This window comes from Ambystoma mexicanum, chromosome 2q, assembly GCF_040938575.1.
Source record: "Ambystoma mexicanum isolate Mex_15411 chromosome 2q, UKY_AmexF1_1, whole genome shotgun sequence".
In the NCBI taxonomy this organism is placed as follows: domain Eukaryota; kingdom Metazoa; phylum Chordata; class Amphibia; order Caudata; family Ambystomatidae; genus Ambystoma; species Ambystoma mexicanum.
Window position 1 is genome coordinate 329,584,236 of NC_090924.1, and position 22,453 is coordinate 329,606,688.

The 22,453-nt window shown below is 48.9% G+C and overlaps 1 protein-coding gene across 4 annotated transcripts in view; it reads left to right on the plus strand.

Annotated features, from left to right (window-relative positions):
- Positions 1–22,453, plus strand: part of TSC2 (TSC complex subunit 2) — a 1,437,517-nt gene that overhangs the window by 576,038 nt on the left and 839,026 nt on the right. For all 4 annotated transcript variants that reach the window (XM_069647328.1, XM_069647330.1, XM_069647331.1 and 1 more), the window contains 2 exons: positions 14,993–15,099; positions 15,612–15,765. In XM_069647328.1, coding sequence (XP_069503429.1) covers positions 14,993–15,099; positions 15,612–15,765 — 261 coding nt within the window. The remainder of the gene's footprint in view (positions 1–14,992; positions 15,100–15,611; positions 15,766–22,453) is intronic.

Sequence of the window (22,453 nt, forward strand, 5' to 3'; positions counted from 1 at the left end):
CTCACCGGACTCGGTGATCTCGGCGGCTGCGAGGAAGAAGTCTTCAAATCCCTCATCTTCGGCCTCCATTCCCGGCAGGAGCAGCACATCCCTCAGCTCCTGCAGGAAGTATGGTCCATGTTAAGAAAAGGGCCGATGGAGCTGGTTCCAAAGCGACTCAGGCGCTCCAGAGACTACTCCAGATACTTCTTGGTAAAAAAAAGACCGGGGGCTGGAGGCCCATTCTCGACCTGCAGTGTCTCACTTCCCAAACATTCACGATGGTCATGTTGCAGCACGTGCTCAGCCTGGAGGAAGGAGACTTTGTGATGTTGCTGATCTGGAGGACGCGTTCACGGAAGTTCCTGTGCTTCATCGTGCAGGGAAAACACTACCAATTCAAGGCCCTTCCCTTCGGACCGAAGTCGGCGCCCAGGGTGTTTACGATGTGCCTCGCACCAGTAGCTGTCCATCTGTGTCTACAAGGGATACATGTGTACCCGTTACTTAACGACTGACTCATCAGCTCCAAGTTAAGGGAAGTCGCCGCCGAACTCGCAGACAGGACGGTCAGGCTGCTGACGGGTCTGGAATTTGAATAGATTGTGTCCTCCCACATATTCCTCATCGATATTATGTCTTGCCAGCTTTGCTGCTTTGGAAAAAACAATTCTCGGCAGAGGGTGCTGTATGCAATGCCATCATGTCGATGGCCCTCGAGGGCCTCCGTCGAGAGTCATCGTCATCGTTAGTATGAATGAATAGCGCATGCAGTGCCCATTGGCTTCAGTTCTTTTTTTCCAAAAGCTTTCGCTTCAAGTGTTTAATGGCGTGCTTCAGTTTTCTTCATAGAAAATGTCTTCATCTTCGACTCCTTCGACCCCAAAGTCTGGCTTTAAAAAATGTCACGACTGCAGATCGAAAATGTCTATTACGGATCTTCACTGCGTCTGCCTGTGGTGGCTGGGCTACGGGCACCGTACCGATGACTGCGGGTCTTGTCGGACCATGGCGGAGAAAGCTCTGAGGTCAGCTGGCGGTGGGGAGGATGGCTTCGGAGTCTTCTTCAAAGAAAGGAAAAAAGTATGGTGAGTCTAGAGACTTCTAGGGTGTAAAAAATCAAAGAGGTCCCGGTCGAGGAGTCGATCGAGGCAGTCTTCGTCTTCAAAGAAAGGTAAGAAGAGATGCCAGAGGTCTCGCTCTTCATCATCCGATTCCTCTACCAAGGTTATCAGATGCCCAACAAAATCAGATTCCCAGAGACAATGGGATGCTTTCAGATCTGAAATGATGCAGATTTTCGAGAATGCAGCTTCGACCCCCTCGAAAGAATAGCGCAAGAGCCATGCTACAGTCGCTCCTTTGGACAACTCGGGGAAGTCGAAGGCTACTTCTTCGAAGCTGATCATGAAGCCGGCAAAAAGTTGAGAGAGTACTCAACCTGACTAGTCATCAAGAGTGCCGACTCGGGAACAGAGTCCTTCTTCGATACCTTCGAAGAAACACAAATCGTCGAAGACCTCAACAACTTTGTTGACTCCATCGGAGTCCAACGTCTCGACGCCGAAGTCAAAGGTGATACCGAGTAAACCGATGCTATTGTCGAAGCCTTCGTCGACGGCCACTTCAACTTTGTCGAGGCCTTTACCCATTCAGAATAAGGTTTACAAACCTGTTCCCCAAAAAGACGTTTTGTCCATGTCTTCAATATATGAGAAGGAACAGCCCTCTGAATAGGATTCCCCACTCTTCGGGTTACAATTTGGCAACCGGAATGCGCCTGAGGAGCTCATTATTCAAGAGTCTAAAATGAGAGATCTTTATGACCCTCTCCAGTCAGCTAGTGGTCTTGACACCTTGCAAGAACTGGAATTTGGCAGGCCTGACACTTCAGAACATGCAGATTCCACCTATAGAAATCTCATGAACAGGGTTACAGAATATATGGGTTGGGAGCAGAGCTTCCCCTACGTATGAACAGGATTATATGACAGACATCCTAGACCAAAGACCTCAGAAGGACACAATTTTGCCCTTCCACAAAGCCCTTCAAAGGAAGGTTACTGCAAATTGGGAAGCTCCGGAATCTGGACCTGTAGTTAACAGAAACTTTGCTAGGAGGTACAGGCCTTCAAGCAGCGATCCAGAATGCCTGACCAAGCACCCCACACCTGAGAGCTTGGTATTTCAGGCTGCCACCTCAACCAGGCAATCGGTCTACCCTTCTATCCCCCCAGATAGAGATGACAAGAAGGTAGATGCCTGGGCATGTAAGGTTTTCACATCAGGCAGCATGGCCTTGAAATGTACTAATGTCACTTGCACTCTCTGAAGATTTTCTTATACCCTGTGGGACTGTGTTGGCATGGCGGCTGATCACATACCGGAAGGTGAAGAAAGAGACGGCTTCCTGGCTATAGTTAAGGATGAAAAGGAGGCAATGGGAGAATGACTCCAGTCAGGATTGGATACTGCTGACAGCATCAGCAGATCCATGGCTGCTAGCACTGTACTGTGCAGATTTGCGTGGTTGGGGGTTTGCACTGGGCGTGCAGGCCAGACTTCTCAACATGCCCTTTGACGGCTCGAGGTTGTTTGGCAGCAAGGCAGATGAGTCTGGAGAAGCCTCAGACCTCAAAAGGCAGCAGCTAAATCATTTAGCGCCTCCATTTGACAACCTCAGCAACCCTATTCGGGCTCATCTTCCTGGAGGGTCCGTTCTTCTCGTTACTATTCCTCAATTGGTAGAGGAAGAGGACAGGCCGGACAATGGAGACAAACAAGATTCCATCGTGGTGGAGGAGGAAGGGATGCTAAATCAGCCCCAGCAGCAGCAACTTTACCCTCAGCCGCTACTGCAGATGCCTCAAAGCCACTCTGAGGTCTTGACCCACAAGACCCCGGTGGGAGGATGAATTCCTCAGCATCTGAACGAATGGTTGTGCATTACTTCAGATGCGTGTGCACTGGAAATGGTAGTCCAAGGTTACTGCCTTCCTTTTCAAAAAAGGCCTCACATCATCCATCGAGATCCAACTCTGTCAAAATTTCCAGATCCACTCCTTGTGCAGGAAATGTTAACCCTGCTAGAGAAAGGTGCAATAGAACATGTACCTGTAGCAGAGAGGAACAAGGGTTGGTACTCCCCTTACTTTCTCATCCCAAACAAGGACAGGGGACTGAGACCCATCTTGGACTTAAGAAACTTGAACAAGTTCCTCAGGAAGGACAAGTTCAAGATGGTTCTCAGATCCTTACCTTCATGTGCCAATCCATCTTGAGCACAGAAAGTACTTGAGGTTCACTGTTGGCAGTTCTCATTATCAGTTTAGAGTTCTGCCATTTGTGCGGACCTCCGCTCGAGGGTTTTCACCAAGTTGATGGCGGTAGTGGCAGCAAGTCTCAGGAGAGGGAGGATTCACGTCTTCCCCTACCTGGGCGATTGGCTGATTAGGGCTCGTTCACCCAAACAAGCCCAGGAACATCTCGGTATCACCTGCCACTCCCTTCGCAGACTGGGCTTCTTCCTCAATTACAAGAAGTCCCATATGAGTTGACAGTCAGTGGTCGTTGGTCTCCGTCGGAGTCCAGACTCCATATCAATCTGTTGGAGCTGAGGGCCGTCAGGCTAGCCCTGATGGCTTTTCTGCTGACTGTGCGAGGGAAGAATGTCCTGATCCTGACGGACAACACGGTGGCCATGCACTACCTCAACAAAAAGGGGGGGGGGGCAGGGTCACTTACTCTGTGAAGGGAGGCGATGCAGCTCTGGTTCTGGGCAATCCAGCAGGAAGTTTCGATCTCAGCAGTTCATCTGGCCGGAGACGAAAACGAGACGGCGGACGCTCTGAGCAGGCAGAGCGCGATCTCTCACGAGTGGGAGTTGGCTCAGGAGATTCTCCTGGAGATCTTCGCCCCCTTTGGGGGACCCCTCAAGTGGCTCTCTTCACCTCCAGTGTCAACCGGAAGTGCGAGAGGTTCTGCACGTGGGAATTTCCTCCAAAAGGAGCCTTAGGAGACGCGTTCGTGGTGGAGTGGTTATTCCCACAGCTTTACGCGTTTCCTCCAGTCCCCGTCATCCCGCAAGTACTGCGGAGGTTACGGAGGTTCGGTTCCCGGATGATCCTCATTGTTCCGCCGTGGGCCCGGAGGACGTGGTACCCGGACCTTCTCGACTTATCCATCTGCTCTCCACGTCGTCTTTCCTACGGAGACTATCTGCTCTCACGGGAGGGGGCTCAGGTTCTCCATCCAGAGGTCAGATCCCTCAACCTTCACGCTTGGTTTCTGAAAGGTTGAGGTATACGGATTGGGACCTCCCTGAAGACGTGATGGAGGTGTTGCTCTCGGCCAGTCGGCCAGCAAGAAAGTCCCTGTACCGTTGCTGTTGGCATAAGTTCTGCGACTGGTGCAGGGTTAAGAATGTGGATCCTTTTGCATGTGACATTCCCATGGTTCTGTCTTTTTTGCTTTCTTTGGCCCACAGGGGTTTACAAGTGGGTACCATTAAAGGTTATCTGGCGGTGCTGTCCATATTTAAGCGCTTGTCTGAAGAGTGTTCCTATTTTGAAATTCTCAGTTTCTGAAAGGGCTCACTAATGTGTTCCCTCCGTCACCTTTCCAGGTGCCCGGTTGGGATTCGAACCTTGTTCTCAAGTTTCTGATGGGTGCTCCGTTTGAGACTTTGCATTCCTGCCCTTTGAGACGGTTAACTCTTAAAACTGTGTTTTTGGTTGCGGTCACTTCCGCTCGCAGAGTGAGTGAGTTACAGGCACTTTCAGTTAAGCCACCCTTCACTGTGTTTCATAAGGACAGGGTTGTCCTTCGAGTTCATCCTTCCTTTCTTCCGAAGGTGGTGTCGGAATTTCATTTAGGCCAGAAGGTTGTTCTTCCCCCGTTTTATCCTCCTCCACATTCTGCTAAGGAAGAGGAGAGGCTTCATAGGCTTGATCCTAGGAGAGCGTTAAGCTTTTATATTTCACGCATGTCCCGGGTCAGAGTAGACGATCAACTCTTCATTGGTTACGCTGGAAAGCGTTTGGGACAGGCTGTGACGAAACAGACTTTGTATCGCTGGATTTTTCGGGCCCATTCTACCAGGGGTATGGCTGCCTTTAATGCCCTACGAAGGGGAGTTCCTATTCGTAACATCTGTGATGCAGCCACCTGGGCTTCTGTACATTTTTTTGTACGTTACTACTCCCTCATTTCTATCCGTGGGCAGTATTTGGCCTTTGGCAAGGCAGTCCTTTACTCTGTAATTTGAGTGGGCATTCTAAATTTCTGTTTTCTAAATTCTTTTCCCACCTCCTTGCATTGGTACTGCTTTGGGAGTCTGTCATAGCTATGGAATACGTCGGAGGACCCAATCCCTTCGAAGAACAAGTTACTGTATTACCTGGTAACGTTCTTTCGATGGGATGGTCCGACGACATATTCCATATCGCTCCCTCCCTGCCTTCCCCGCTACAGAATTGCTTATGCGATTGCAGCTTACGTTTCTGCAAGGCTTTGTGTGTCAGACTGGCAGAAGACTGGTGCCACACGTTTTGGGAAAAAACTACAACTGAGGCTACGGGCGTCGTGCGTCCTACTGACGTTGGCTGTCGGGGGAGGTCCTCGAGGGTGGCGTATCGACGTCATCGATTAAGGGGACGCAGACGCCGAAGATTTTCCGAAGCAGCACAGCTGTGTTGATATGGAATATGTCGTCGGACCATCCCATCGTAAGAATGTTACCAGGTAAGAGAGTAACTTGTTCTTCTCTCTCAGCAGTTCGCCTAGCCGGAGAGCAGAACACGGCGGCGGACGCTCTGAGCAGGCAGAGCACAGGCTCCCACGAGTGGGAACTAGCTCAGGGAGTCCTTCAAGAGATATTGCCCCTTTGGGGAACACCTCAAGTGGATCTGTTCATGACCGGTGCCAACCGGAAGTGCGAACTATATTGCTCCAGGGAATTTCCCCCAAGAGGAGCTCTAGGGGATGCGTTCGTAGTGGACTGGGAATTGCCACTCCTGTACGCGTTTACTCCAGTCCCCGTCATTCCTCACGTGATCAGGAGGTTGAGAAAGTTCGGAAATCCATGATCTTAACTGCTCCAGATTAGCCCAGGAAGACGTGGTACCCAGACCTTCTGGACATGTCCATCTGCCCTCCAATACGTCTTCCACAAAGAGAGGATCTTCTCTCGCTCAAGGAAGGTCTGGAGGTCCAGAGGTCAAAACACCCAGCCTTCACGCATGGTTTCTGAGTGGCTGAGTTACAAGTATTGGGACCTTCCATGTGACATAATGGAGATTTTGCCTTTGGCCTGAAGCCCAGCAACCAAATCCTTGTACCGGTGTCGTTGGAATAAATTAAATAACTGGTGTAAGGATAGGAATGTGGATCCATTCCAATGTGGCACACCTATGGTGCTTTATTTCCTGTTTCATTTAGCCAATCTGGCGCTCCATATTGGAACCATAAAAGGATACCTGGCAGCGCTTTCCATTTTTAAGCGCTCCTCTGAAGAGGTCTCCTATTTCAAAATCCCCATGATTGTACAATTTATGAAGGACTTAATAATGTGTTCCCTCCAGTCCCATTTCATGTACCTGCTTGGGACTTAAACCTTGTTTTAGTATTCCTGTCATGTATCCCATTTGAGCCTTTACATTTGTGTACTTTAAGGCTCCTAACATTGAAAACAGTCCCACTTCTCAATAGCATCAACCCGCTGGGTAAGTTAGTTGCAGGCTCTTTCTTGCAGGCCTCCTCATACTACTTTCTATAAAAATAGTCATCCTCAGGGTAAAACAATCATTCCTACCGACTTCCATCTGTTGCAGAAGATAATTCTACCAACTTTCTACCCTCCTCATCCAGGCAAGGAGGAAGAGAGCCTGCATAGGCTAGACCCGAAAAGGGCTCTAAGCTTTTACATTTCAAGAATGACAACATTTCGCCAGGATGATCTACTTTTTATTGGGTATACTGGCCCCAAATTGTGCCTGACAGTTACAAAGCAAACTATCCTGGTGGATCATACTGGCCATTGGAGAATGTTAGACTTGCGGGAAAGGACCCGCCGGAAGGGCTAAGAGCCCATTCCATAGGGGGCATGGCAACTTCTAAGGCTCTCCAAAGGGATGTCCCAATAAATGACATCTGTTCAGCTGCCACTTGGTCATCCATTCACACATTTGTCAAACATTACTGTTTGGATTCTTCCTCCACTCAAGGAGGACTTTTTGCTAAGGCCATTCTCCATTTCGGTCCATGACTAAATTGATTGATACTCCCACCTCCAAATTGTCACTGCTTTGGGAGTCTATCATAGATGAGGAATACGAGGGAGGATACAATCCATTCAAAGAACAAGTTAATTACCCCGTGTAACGTTCTTTCGATTGGATGTTCCTCTCACATATTCCTCATCGCCCCTCCTAGTGTACCCCGGCGTACAATTTACGTGTATTACATTCTGCGCTTTCTGAGAGCTTGCAATCTTGGATACGCCTGGTTAATTCCTCGAAAAAAAGGGAAACGGAAAAACATAACTGAAGCCAAAAGGTGCTGCATGCGCTATTTATACTGATGGCGTCGACGCTTGACGGAGGCCCTCGTGTAATATCGACACGATGGCTTTGCATACAGTGCACTCTGCTGAGAATATTTTTTTCTCAAGCAGCAAAGCTGGCGTGATATAATATCATAGATGAGGACTATGTGGGAGGAACATCCAATCAAAAGAACCTTACCAGGGGTAAGTAACTTGTTCTTATCTGTGAACTATCTAAAGTCCTGCTTCGTTCCATCGCAAAATGTGCTGAACCTGGGTTCCAGACTCAAGTCTCCTTCCTGGCAGCCCCCTCGGAGGAGAGAATAGCGGCCTTTCTGAGCAAAGTGCAATGGCTGTTGATACTGAAGACCATCGCTGTACGGACCATCAAGCCGTAACTCAGCATGATGTCATTGTGTATTTATCTGATCAGACTCTGCCAGTTGCTGATGCAAACCCTTCAAGAATTCCTGGACTCTTGTTTGATCCAGATGTACGGAAGCTTTGCAGACAAGATTGTTCTGTACAAGGAGTTCCGTCGAGTGATAAGGTGGTGGGGCGTGCACTCCAACATCTCCGGGGGCATGGATTTCCAGAGCCCCCCATACCAGGAGATGGTCACCACGAATGCTTCCCTGGAGGGCTGGGGAGCCCACGCTGGACGTCCCCACGCCAGAGTCCTGTGGCTACCGGAGGAGAGGGATCTCCACATCAATGTCCTGGAACTGCGAAAGTGTTTTGGGCCCTCGAGTCATTTCTCCCGTCCCTCAGGGGCAAGGTGGTGGGGGGTCTTCATGGACAATACCACCACAATGTTCTACATCAGGAAGCAGGGGGGCACCAAGTCCCCAGCGCTCTCCACTGAGGTGCAGGATTTGTGGCACTGGGCCGTCGCCCAGCGGATGTTCCTCATTCCTTTTCACCTGGCGAGAGTCAAGAACCTCATCGCTGACTCCCTCAGCCGGGAGCGGTGCTCTAGCCACGAGTGGGAACTTAGACAGGATTGGTTGGACAGCCTCTTCCTCAAGTGGGGCAGACCCCAGATTGGTCTCTTTGCGACGGTGACAAACTCCAAATGCCACAGATCAGCAGGTTCCACCATCCGAAGAGCATGGGGGACGCGTTCTCCTTCCTGTGGGAAGGCCTGTTCCTGTATGCATTCCTCTATTGCCTCTTCTACTGTGAGTCATCAATCAACTCAAACAGTGCCGATGCAGGATGATTCTCGTCTCCCCGGCATGGCCGAGGCAATTTGGTACCCGGACCTTCTCAGCCTGTCGACGTCGCCTCCAGTCAAGCTGCCAGTTGTCGCGGATCTGCTCGCAAGAGAAAGAGGCGCAATCCTACATCACAACCCAGGACCACTGAACCTAAAGGGCTGGCTCCTGCATCCTTAGAGGACGGTGGGTACGAGCTACCCATGGACTGCAGGGAGGTCCTTGCCAGGGCCAGAGCATCATCGACTCTGAAATGCTATGGGCACAAGTGGAAACGTTTCGCAACATGGTAACGGCCGCAGAAGATCAACCCTCTGAGGGTCACGGTCCCGCAGATTCTTCCATACTTGTTGTCCTTGGTCAAGGCTATGCTGGCGCACGCCTCCATCAAAGTGCATCTGGCTGCTATCTTCCGCTACACCAGATCTCCAGTACGGTCTTCTCTTTGGTCCCACCGTCTCATCAAGGAGTTCCTCAAATGAATTTGTCGATCATTCCTAGCGATTAAGGCTCCAGCCCCGTCGTGGGAACTCTTCGTGGTACCGACGAGGATCATGGGAGGGTGGGGGGTGGCCCCCTTCAAGCCTATGTATCAGGCCCCTCTTGTTCCTATCGTGGAAAACGGCTTTCCTCATGACCATCACCTCTGTCAGGAGGGTAGGTGAGATCCAGGCCCTTTCCTGTAAACAGTCTTATCTGACTTTTCACAACACAAGTGTGGTGCTGCGGATACACCCCTCCTTCATGCCGAAGGTCCCATCAGAATTCCACCTTAACAAGCCTTTGGTGTTTTGTTGTTTCCGAAACCTTAGTCAACGGCTGAAAGGGCTTTGCACTCGCTGGACGTGACTCGCGCTCTGAAGTTCTATGTGGCACGCACAAAGCATTTCCAGAAGTCATCTTTACTTTTCATGAACTTTGGTCCTGTGAACTATGAGAAGGCCTTGTCCAATGCCTCCATCTCAGGGTGGCTCTCCGGCTGTATCACTCACTGTCACTGGTTGGCAAACCGACTGCTGCCTGGCCGTCATAGAGCCCATTCCAGCAGAGCGATCGCTGCGACGACAGCGTTCCTGTCTGCTGTGCCCCTGCTGGACATCTGCAGGGCTGCTACGTGGAGGTCTACACAAATCTTCACGAGATTCTACTGCAACGACACTCCAGGGTCTGCCAAGCAGTGCTACGCAACCTGTTCGCTTGAAGGTGAGCCTGTTCCGGAGGTAAGGGCCTTGCCACCTCCTGAGGTTGTGTAATGTTGTACTGCTATGAATTATTTATTCGTCCCCAAAGAAAACACAGAAAAAATAAAAGCAATAATTAAGAAACACGTCAGTGCATCACTACTTAAGGCTAGGACGCTGAAAAAAATGAGTTTCGACACTCTTGACCCCAAAGGAAACCCAGAGTTTTCTCCCCCCCATAGAATCCCTCTCTGGGGCTGTGCGCCATAAAAATGTCACTCCCTCCCACGCCCCTGTCATTTCGGGCTTCCCACCTTCATGCCATTTGACTCCAGAACAATTTAATACAATTTTAGGCAGAAAGTGCTGTTTCGTGGACTTTATGGATAGACACCCCAACCAACTGACAGCTCTAAGTGACGGCTCACAGCCAGGGCCATCAGCAGAGCCAACCCCTGCAAAGAATTCTTGCCTTGGGCCTCAGCCAGGCACCTCTGCTCTAGGCACTGCGGCCTCGGCATCCCAAGACACCTATCAATACCAAGACCCCTCTTGGAACTGACGACCAAGCAGACGATGATGACAACATTTACATAGTACAGTCGCCAGACCATCAGGACCTGCCGGTAGCGGATTCGCCAGTTGACAACCAACTCTAGTACAGCGAACTGCTGCTAAAGGTGGCGCAACATTTTAATATCGACACTCGGTAGAGACAGGTCTACAAGGACCATGTGGAAAATAAGAAGTCTGCCACCCAGTATATACCTCTCCTGCAGTCAGTCCAGAGACGTATCCAACCACCCCTACTAACGCCTAATCTTACGAGGGCGGTCAACCCAAGGATAGAGAAGCGATTCAGACATGCGCCCACTAACCCCTTGTATATTGGGGCCATTTTAGACCAGATTCTCTAGTGGTCACTACCACTAGAAAAATGGCAGGCACTCCCCTGGCGTCGACAGAAGCCCTGTCAGACAAGGAGAGCAAGAAGATGTGTATGTTTGGGAGAAAGGTTGCCTCCTCTGTTTGCTAGTTACAGCTGCCACAAATGGGAAGAGCTGGAACAACAAATGCAAACCATCCCAGAACCTCTAAACTGCTTAAGACTGTCACAGAGGGCAAACAAATCTCGAACTGCATCCTGAAGAACAATCTTGATGCGGCAACGCCAGACGCATCATAACGGAGGGAGCGCTCATTGAGCGGGTTTAAGCTAGAGACTCGAGCAACCCTCTTAAACATTCCAGTAGAGCCAAATGTATTATTTGGCAAGGCTGTAGAGGATGCCCTCAAGAGTGCCAAGGATGTGTACGACACACTTAAATCCCTTGGACAGTTAACTAACAGACCTTATTCCCAATGGGGTTCCTCTAACTTTAAGATTTATGGGACAGGGTGGGCAACGCCCCTCAGGCTACTCTTAAGGAGGACAGTCCGCGTCCTTGGGCCAGTCACAAGGCCAATGTTCCTCGTCCAACTTTCAAAGAGGGTATAAAGGAGGCAGAGGCAGAACCTCACTGTGGAGAGGCTCTGCCCCTCCCAAACAATGACATGCCATCTTAGGTCCCCTCCCATGCCACTCCAGTAGGAGGCCGAATCACTCAATTCACTGCCGCATGGGAGGGCATAACATCGGACAAGTGGACGTTGTCCACTGTGGCAGGCGGCTATTGTATCGAGCTGGTACAAAGACCACCCTACCGGCCGCTGAGACAGAAGAAGATGAGAGCAGAAGAACAAACAATACTGCTGGAGGAAATAAAGTCGCTACTCGACAAGGCTGCCATAGAGATTGTCCCGGCAAGGGTATTTATTCAACGTACTTCCTTGTGCCAAAGAAAGACCTTACCATGCACCCAGTACTAGATCTGCGCCCTGCGAAAAAATTTCAAACCACAAATGTTTCGCCTGACCACGCTCCAGGAGGTGATTCCACTCCGGAAATGGGGAGACAACATGGCGACATTGGACATGAAAGATGCATACTTTCATATTTCAATGCACCCTGCACACACAGAATACCTGCGTTTCAGGGTGGCGGGAGTACACTAACAGTTCAAAGTACTCCCATTCGGCATCGCCTTAGCACCATGAGCATTCATCAAAGTGCTTGCAGTAGTAGTGTCACACCTGCGCAGAAAGTCTATCCCAGTATACCCTTATCTGGGCGACTGGCTAATCACCGGGGAATCTCCTCAAATATGCAAGTTAAAAATGCAAAAGGCAATAAACCTTCTCTTCAATCTGAGTTTCTCCATCAACCGGAAAAATAGTCTAGACCCCAGCCAAATAAAACCATTTATAGGGGCTATTCTAAACGCAAAGGAGGAGCTTGCATTCCCCTCAAACGAGAGAGTATAAAATATGCTGTTGCAGGTACCTCCAATACAAAGTCGGTTGCCATATAACCGCACGCATAGCAATGCGTTTGCTCTGGATGATGGCCTCTTGCAATCATTTAGTTCCTCACGTGCGTCTGCACATGCGTCCAATGCAGGAATGGTTAGGCAAGCGGACAGCGGGACGATCTAGCGGTTGTTTTGCTAACCCTAGTTCAGGCTCTTCGCTGGTGATCCAAGGACAACCTGTTAAAAGGGTAACTCCACCACCTCAAGTGATCCTAACTCCAGACCCCTCAATCGCCAGATGGGTGGGACACACTGCCTCCAACACACAGCCCACGGACAGTGGACACACGCTACTGCCCAAAGACATATCAACTTCCTGGAACTCTTGGCAGTCCTCAAGGCTCTTCAAGCCTTTCAACATCTCAAGGGTCAAATGGTACAGACAGCATCATGGCCATGTTCTATCTGAACAAGCAGGGAGGCACACCCAAACTATCCCAAAAAATATGGAAGTGGGCACTGAAGCAGAACATGTTCCTAACATCTCAACATGTTCTAGGGGAACTAAATTCTCTGACAGGCACTCTAAGCAGACACCCTCTACCAGCAGAACACGAGTGGCAACTCGACAGATATCGTGGACAAAATATTCTCACTTTGGGGTCACCCCCCATTAGACTTGTACGCCACAAAGCTAAACAAACAATGCCCAGACTTCTTGTCCACGTTTTCTCAGCCAGGCTCCAAGGGGAACGTCCTGTGGATGAACTGGTCAGGGAAATTTGCTTACGCTTTTCCCCTGACACCACTCCAGAGCAGGATAGGGCACAAGATGCACCATACACAAGTAACCCTGATCCTGGTTGCTCCTATGTGGGCGACACAGCCTTGGCTTCCACATCTTCTCAATCTGGCAATGTGTTAACCAATCAAGCTCCTGTACCCGTACAACATGTTGACAAAACACAAAGGGGCATCCCTCCAACCACGCCCACAATCAATGAACTCGGCAGCTTGGCTCCTGAAGGCATAGAGTTTGGCCACTTCAACCTTCCACAAAGGTGTATAGATATCCTCAGGGAGGCATGAAAACCCAACATCAGGCACTGCTACTTTAATAAGTGTAAAATATTTGTGAAGTGTGCACATCTCAATCACTGAGCCCTTTAAAATGTTCTCCAGCTAAGATGCTACACTACATGCTTTACTTACTAGACTCCGACCTAGTATTTAATTGACTAAAAGGTGTATCTGGCGGCCCTATCGGCTTACACCACTTCACAGAACAAGGTGTCCTGGTGGAAATTACCTGTCATTAAGGCATTCATGAAAGGGGTAAAGAGGCTATACCCTCCCCTGGGTTGGGATCTCCATGTTGGGCTCTCCAAGCTCATGGTGCCACCCTTTGAGCCTCTGCACAAGGCCAGCCTAAAGCATCTTACCTATAAAACTGCATTCCTGGTAGCTATCACCGTCATAAAAAGAGTCAGTGAGCTACAGGCTTTATCTGTACAAGACCCCTTTTTCATCATGCACAAGGACAAGGTTATCCTCCGAACACATTATAGGTTCTTACCCAAGTTAATTTCAAAGTTCCATGTAAACCAATCCATAGAACTTCCCACATTCTTTCAAAATCCTTCAATCTCAGCCCAAAGAAGCCTCTATACACTGTACATAGGGAGGTCTTGTACTATGTGAACAAAACAAAACCCCTCTGGAAAACAGACAAACTCTTTGTTTCCATAGCGCCTGGTAGAGAAGGCAATCACATATCAAAAATCGCCATCTCCAGATGGATAGTCAAATGCATAGAACTCTGCTATTCCCTATCCAAGAAAGTTCTACCTTTCACACCTAGAGCACACTCTACCAGAGGTACAGGAACTACCTTGGCTTTCATTGCAAACTTCCCTCTGGCCGCCATCTGCAAAGCTGCTACATGGAGCTCCATACATACATTCATACAGCATTATTGCATTGACAAACGCTCTAAAGCAGATTCACAGGTGGGACAAGCGGTTCTAAAACATCTCTTTGCCACTGTACCTTCTTACTTCCCACCTCCTTCTCCAGATACTGCTCGCTGATCTATGCAGAGCATGTGATCTAAGCAGATCCACAAGCTCCAGAAGGGATACATTACTCACCGTAATCGTATTTCTGGTGCTTGTATCTGCTTAGATTAACACGTGCCCACCCTTCCTCCCCTACTGGAGTAGATGGTGCATAGATGTTTCTGGGTTAGCACTGTTTCTGCTTTATCCCATCTGTACTCGCGCTACACTTCATGCAACCTCATGTCAAAAACAAAAAATCTCAGGGACCTCGACACGTGACGTACCATGGGTAGAGTACACGTCACAATAGGGATATTATTACTAAACTCACCCTGCCGATGTCCGTTTTCAAGTTTCGAAAACAAATCTTGTAATACTCTAAGCAGATACAAGCACCAGAAATACGATTACGGTGAGTAATGTATCCCATATAATGATTGTGTTAAACATTGTTTTTGCTTCAGTTTTCTATTTTTGAGACCAGCTTCAGAATTAGCCAGACCAATTGGCTTTCCAAGACTACAATGGATGGCCCATATCCGGTTCCTAAGCATGCCACCTCTGTAGCACTCAAGCTGGGCTGTATTCATCATAGTTGTCTTTTGTTAATTTAGTGTCAGAATTTTTGCTCAAATCTTGCTCTTGGTTGTCTCCCTGGCAGGTATTCGAGTTTCTTCTTCTTCTGAGGGCTGACTCTCTGCAGCGCCTGGGCCTCCCTAACAAGGAAGGTGCTGTGCGGTTCAGCCCCTACTGCCTCTGTGATTATGTGTAAGTACTGGACCATATTTCAGTACTTTGCAATTTTGTAAGATTAGGTGCATTTGTTCATTAGCACCAGAGATGTTAATATTCAAAGGTACAGTGTGTGATAGTTTAAGTAGAAGTACAGCACTTTAGTGTCATCTTTAGTGTCATCACAGGAGTCAGTTTTCTTCTTACCTCCTTCCCATATTTGGCACAAGATCTGATTGTGGTATGAAAGGTTGTGCTACCATTGTTAGATGGTCAGCATGAGATTCTTCTCACCATGTGGGCACTGCAGAAAAGCTCATTTTTTGTACATTTAATACGCACAGTGTAACCTTTTCCCTTATCTCAGTTAATTGTGCAACCTAGATCGCTAGCTTGACCGGGTGTATAAATTGGGAATGGAGGTTTATTTTTTTTAAAGGCGATTGCTGTTGTGATGGATGTGCCAGGTCTCTATTTGACTAGATTTGTGCCATGATTTTTTTGGATGAATTTGCAAATTAGTTCATTCTTTTTCCTCAACTTTACAGTGATCCAGAGACAAAGGCTTCGGAGAGGAAATTTGCAGTTACATTGTCACCCCCGGCTGGCAGCCCCAGCAATTCCCCACCACAGAACACATTCAGAATGGCATACCTGCCCTACTCCCTAGTGTTTAATGTCATCCTGCAGTGTCTCAGGCAGGTGGGTATTGATGAGTGAACTGCTCCCGAACAATGGTTGTGCAGAATTAAAAATCTATTCTCTTGTCTACCATGATTCTGTGATCTCGTTTTCTCGTGGGAAAGAGGTAAGGAAAGAAGCAGCTTTGTAGCTCCAGCACTAGAATTTATTTTCTCGTTTGTTTCCCTTTCGCTTTATATTCTGATATTGTTATATATTCTAGCTAACATTTCAAAGGGTATAATACTACATTTTGAAAGACCTATGTCGAAGGGATTGTGTCCTCCGACGTATTCCTTATCTTCGATATCTCCTTCCAGCTCTGCTGGCCTCGGAAAATTTTTCTCTCTAGAGGGCGCTGCGCGTTGACGTCCTCCGAGTCGATGTCCCTCGACAGCCGCCGTGTCGACGTCATCCTGCCTATAAAGGCCGCGCGCAGCATCCGTTGCTCAGTTCCGTTTTTCTGCGCTTACTCAGTGCCTCGGAATACCGTTGCTCAGTTTTGTCAGGTTAATCCTATTTACCTCGAGTTATTCGATCCGTACTCGATGGCTTCTTCGTCGGAACCGACAACTCCTCGATCCGGCTTCAAAAAATGCTGAGATTGTGGGAAAAAGATGTCGCTGACTGACCCTCACAGAGTTTGTCTGTGGTGTTTGGGAGCTGAACACCATTGTTCGGAGTGCGAGGACTGTATGTCCATGACAGCTAAGGCCCTGAAGGAGCGTAGGGGGAAGCTGGAGAAAGGTAAGACTTTTAAAGCTTCTTCTTCCTCGACGAAGTCGAGACATTCGTCTCCTCGTCACCATTCGCGCTCCAGATCTCGGAGTGGGTCCCATCACTCTTTGAGATCGAAGCACTCGAAGAGGAGACGTCGAAGATCCCCTTCTCCGTCTTCCTCTTCCTCTGTTTCTCCAAAGAGAATCCCTTGCCCCACGAAACATAGTTCCCGGGCTGAATGGGAGGAATTCTGCAAAAATATGATGAGCGTCTTCGAGAAAGCGGCCTCGACTCCCTCGAAGACTGCCGAGAGCGATGCTCTGGTCGAAAGACCGGAAGGTCAAAAACGCCGCGAGTCGCAGTACCCGGCGAAGGAAACCTCTCGAGCGCGTCTCGAACCCTTGAGTAGGACTATGACCTCCAAACCTTCCTCGAAGGTTCCGTCGACGCCGTCGACGAAGGTTCCGTCAACGCCGAGGTCGGTGTCTTCGACGCCGTTGTCGAAGGGACCTTCGACACACGGGTCTGTCGACTTGACGCCAGCTTCGACACCAGCGTCGACGCCAAGAAAAGTCACGGTTACGACACACCCATTGACTATCCCCAGGTCCTCGATGACGATGGCTTCGAGATTGTCATGCAGAATCCCAATTCTGTCGAGGTCATCGAGGCCTCCGCCTTTGTTTTCGACGCCACGCTCGAAGCCTTCGGCGTCGACGACATCGACATTTTCGAGGCCGATTATGACAAGTTCGGCACCCTCTGCCTTGGAAATGGGGTTTACACCCTTTATGAGTTCAGAACAATTGAGAACTATGTCCTCAATTATGGAAGAGGGTGAATTGTCTGAACAGGAAGACACATTTGAGTTGCAGGGACCTGTAACCCCAATTAGAGAGGAATTTTCCTCTGAAGAACGCAGGTTAAAGGATCTTCATGATTCCTTACATGAGGCAAGTGGGTTAGACACTTCCCCTGAGGTGGAGTTTGCTAGGCCAGACCCGGGGGAGCATGCTGAAACCCCCTATAGAGCCTTAATGGCCAGGATCACAGAGTTTATGGGGTGGTCTGCACCTTCACAATCTTTCCAACAAGATGCCCTCACGGATATTCTTGACAAAGGCCCACAGGAGGATCCTGTGGTGCCTTTTCATAAAGCTCTTCAGAGGAAGATTATGACAAACTGGGAAACACCAGATGTCGTCCCGGCAGTAAATAAAAAACTGTCTACAAAATACAGGGTATCTTCTACAGACCCAGAGTTTTTGTCAAAACACCCATCCCCAGAAAGTCTGGTGGTACAGGCAGCATCTTCTACCGATGTCAAGACGGCTTATCCTACCGTCCCACAGGACAGGGACGATAAAAAATATGATGCTATGGCAAAGAAAGTTTTTTCGGCATGTAGCATGGTGTTAAAATCTGTTAATGCTACTTGCACCCTTGCTAGATTCAGCCATACACTTTGGGAGTGTGCTTCTACAGCGGCTGACTGCATCCCAGAGGGAGAAGAAAGGGAGGCGTTCCTGAATATCATACAGGACGGTAAAGACGCTATGTGCGAATCCCTCCAGACAGGCATTGATTCGGCTGACAGTATCAGCAGAGTAATGGCGGCAAGTACAACAACCAGGAGATTCTCTTGGTTAAGAAAGTCTGGTTTTGCCCCAGATGTGCAAGCCAGGCTCTTGAACATGCCATTCGATGGCTCTTCTTTGTTCGGGAAAAAGGCGGCAGCAAAATCCCTAGGCGCTGCAATCCGTCAGACACCTTTTCGTCCCACAGGAACCTCTGCGAGGGGCAAGTCCTTTCGCTTCTACTCCGCATTCGGAAGAGGTAGAGGACGACCGGCTCAAAGGGGACAAAGAAGAACTACCCGAGGTGGACGGGGTAGATATTCAAAAGCCGCAGCAACAGCAGGTGCCTCTTTACCATCGGCATCTGCATCAGCCGCCCCAAAACCACTCTGAGGACTTCCCTCACAGGACACCTGTAGGAGGCAGGTTGACTCAACATCTGGCGGAATGGCAGGCTATCACGTCAGATGTTTGGGCATTGGAAACAGTTGCCCAAGGTTACTGCCTGCCTTTCCTACGCATACCTCAGAGTCATCCACCGGGGATCAGCTCTCAGAAAGCTCCAGATCCGCTCCTCTTGCAGGAAATTTTGGACCTGCTAGAGAAAGTTGCCATAGAACGAGTACCTGTAGCGGAGAGGAACAAGGGCTGGTACTCCCCTTACTTTCTCATTCCAAAGAAAGACGAAGGACTGAGACCCATCTTGGACTTGCGAGAATTGAACAAATTCCTCAGGAAAGACAAATTCAAGATGGTCACTCTTTCTCAGATCCTCCAGGCCCTTCAGTTCCAGGACTGGTTGGTATCTCTGGACCTTCAGGACGCTTATTTCCATGTGCCTATCCATCTCAAACGCAGGAAATACCTGAGGTTCTCAATTGGCAACTCTCATTATCAATTTCGAGTGCTGCCATTTGGGCTGACCTCCGCCCCGAGGGTCTTCACCAAGTTAATGTCGTTAGTGGCGGCAAGTCTAAGGAGGGAAGGGATTCACGTCTACCCCTACCTGGACGATTGGTTGATCAGGGCTGTATCTTCAGAACAAGCGCAGATCCAGCTAGATCACGTGTGCCACTCCCTTCACAAACTGGGCTTCTCCCTCAATTTAATGAAGTCACAAATGATACCATCGCAGAGACTCCAGTTCATAGGAGCGATCCTGGACACTTCCCTGGGAAAAGCCTCGCCACCAGAGGTGAGGGCTCAAGATATTCTACAGATGGTTACCAAGTTCCAAGATGCCCAACGTCTCCCAGCCTTCGACTTTTTGAGGTTGCTAGGCCTCATGGCATCCTGCATTATCCTAGTGCCATAGGCTCGCCTGAGAATGAGATCTCCAGTGGGCACTGAGGACTCAGTGGTCACAATTCTCAGGGAGAATGACAGATCTTCTTCAGGTTCCCGACAGGGTGGCTCGAGACCTTCAGTGGTGGGCCTGTCAGGAGAACATTCTGAAAGGAGAACAATTTTGGCAACCCTGGCCGGAGATAACAGTAGTCACGGATGCCTCACTCACGGGGTGGGGAGCCCACGCCAACGACTTGACCATCAGCGGTCGTTGGTCTCCATCGGAGTCCAGACTACATATCAACCTGTTAGAGCTGAGAGCCATCAGACTTGCGCTGAAGGCGTTCTTGCCAGCTGTACAAGGGAAAAATGTCCTGATAATGACGGACAACACGGTGGCCATGCATTACCTCAACAAAAGAGGAGGCGTAGGATCACTACCCCTGTGCAGAGAGGCGATGCAGCTCTGGTTTTGGGCAATCCAAGAAGGAATCTCTCTATCGGCAGTTCACCTAGCCGGAGAGAAGAACTTGACAGCGGACGCTCTAAGCAGGCAGAGCAGTGTCTCCCACGAGTGGGAGCTAGCTCAGGAAGTCCTTCAAGAGATCTTCGCCCTTTGGGGAACCCCTCAGGTGCATCTGTTCGCCACCAGCCTCAACAGGAAATGCGATCTGTTCTGCTCAAGGGAATTTCCCCCGAGAGGAGCTCTGGGAGACGCGTTCATAGTGGACTGGGAGTTTCCGCTTCTGTACGCGTTCCCACCGGTCCCCGTCATTCCTCAAATGATCAGGAGGTTGAGAAGATTCCGGAGAACCATGATCCTAATTGCCCCGTATTGGGCCAGGAGAACGTGGTACCCGGACCTTCTAGACTTGTCCATCTGCCCTCCAATTCGAATTCCACTCAGAGAGAACCTACTCTCACAGAAGGGAGGCCAGGTTCTCCATCCAGACATCAAAACCCTCTACCTTCACGCTTGGCTTCTGAAAGGCTGAGGTACAAGGATTGGGACCTCCCTGATGACGTTATGGAGGTGTTGCTTTCGGCAAGGAGGCCAGCAACAAAGTCTTTATACCGCTGCCGTTGGAACAGATTTTGCAGCTGGTGTAGAGAACAGAATATCGACCCCTTTTCATGTGGTACACCAATGGTTTTGTCCTTCCTACTATATTTGGCGAATTCAGACCTTCAAGTTGGCACCATTAAGGGCTATCTCGCAGCGCTATCCATCTTTAAGCGCACTGCGGAAGAACCATCCTATTTCAAGTTACCCTTGGTAATACAGTTTCTAAAGGGGTTAACCAATGTTTATCCCCCAAGACCATTCCAAGTTCCCCTATGGGATTTAAACTTAGTCCTAACTTTCCTGATGGGCACACCTTTCGAACCACTCCATTCTTGTTCGTTAAGATTCCTTACCCTTAAAACTGTTTTATTAATAGCACTTACATCTGCTAGAAGGGTGAGCGAATTACAAGCTCTTTCTTGTAAACCCCCTCACACAATCTTTCACAAAGACAAAGTTGTCCTGCAAGTGAAGCCTAATTTCCTCCCAAAGGTGGTTTCTGAATTCCATATCACTCAGAAGATGACCCTACCATCTTTCTATCCTCCTCCTCATCCGGGGAAAGAGGAAGAGAGGTTACACAGGCTAGACCCTAGAAGGGCTTTAAGTTTTTACATCAGTAGACTAGCCAGGATAAGACAGGCAGACCAGCTGTTTGTAGGTTACACAGGTCACAAGCTGGGGTTACCAATAACTAAGCAGACCATTTCCAGATGGATCATTCTAGCCATTCTGGAATGTTATAAACTGGCAGGGAAAGAGCCCCCTCAAAACCTTTGGGCTCATTCGACCAGAGGTATTGCAGCTTCATCGGCCCTCAAAAGAGGTGCGCCGGTTAAAGACATCTGTGCGGCCGCTACATGGTCGTCTATCCATACCTTTTACACGTTTTTACAACTTGGATTTCTCCTCCAGTCAAGAGACTAGGTTTGGAAGGGCTGTACTGCACTCTATTCATCAATAGGAGACAGCGTGAAGTCAGTACTCCCTCCTCCAATGATAGAATACTGCTATGGGAGCCTATCTAAGATGAGGAATACGTCGGATGACATAATCCCTTCGAAGAACAAGTTACTTCTTACCTTGTAACGTTCTTTCGACGAGATGTTCCTCCGACGTATTCCTTATCGACCCTCCCATCCATCCCCGCAGTTCTACTTCCCTTGTTGTTGCAGCTTACGCTCCTTCAGGGTGATTAGTCTAGTCCAGAAAGAATTATTGTGGGCTACAAAACGGAACTGAGCAACGGACGCTGCGCGCGACCTTTATAGGCAGGATGACGTCGACGTCGATACGGCGGCTGTCGAGGGACATCGACTCGGAGGACGTCGACGCGCAGCGCCCTCTAGAGAGAAACATTTTCCGAGGCCAGCAGAGCTGGAAGGAGATATCTAAAATAAGGAATACGTCGGAGGAACATCCCGTCGAAAGAACGTTACAAGGTAAGAAGTAACTTGTTCTTCTCACCCATTTGCTATGTGTATCTGGTTAGTTGATAAGGGATGTCCGTTTAGAAAGAATGTGGTGGTTGCAGGTATACTTTTTATATGAGAACAAGAATTACATTTTTAGGCTTTGATTTTGTTCTAGTGTTACGGTAGTTTTTGTAGCAACTTGTATGGAGGATTCTACAACAAGTAACCGTTGGGAGAAGGGTAAAACACCTAACAAGTAGGGGGAGGCACACCTCTTAAATGTGGGTAGCGTAGTCAGAACGACAAGGCTTAACTCTCAGGTAACGTTAGTAGATTGGCACAGCGGTACAATTAGTCCTCAGGCATAAATCCAGAAAATACAACAGTGATACACTGAAAAGTATTTACTTTAATGAAGTCATACATATAAAACTATCAGTTTAACTGAGTACTTAACATGAATACGCAGTATTAAAAAGATGCCAGTATATTATAAAAAAAACAGTAATGCCTATACAAGGACTCTCCTAACCCAGGGTGGTGATACTCTGTAAGCCCTAGCAAGCAGGTAAGTACCCAGTACTCTGCTCAACTAAGTGCAGAGTCATGAAGATACATCCTAACCCTAGTAGGTGTGAGAGACC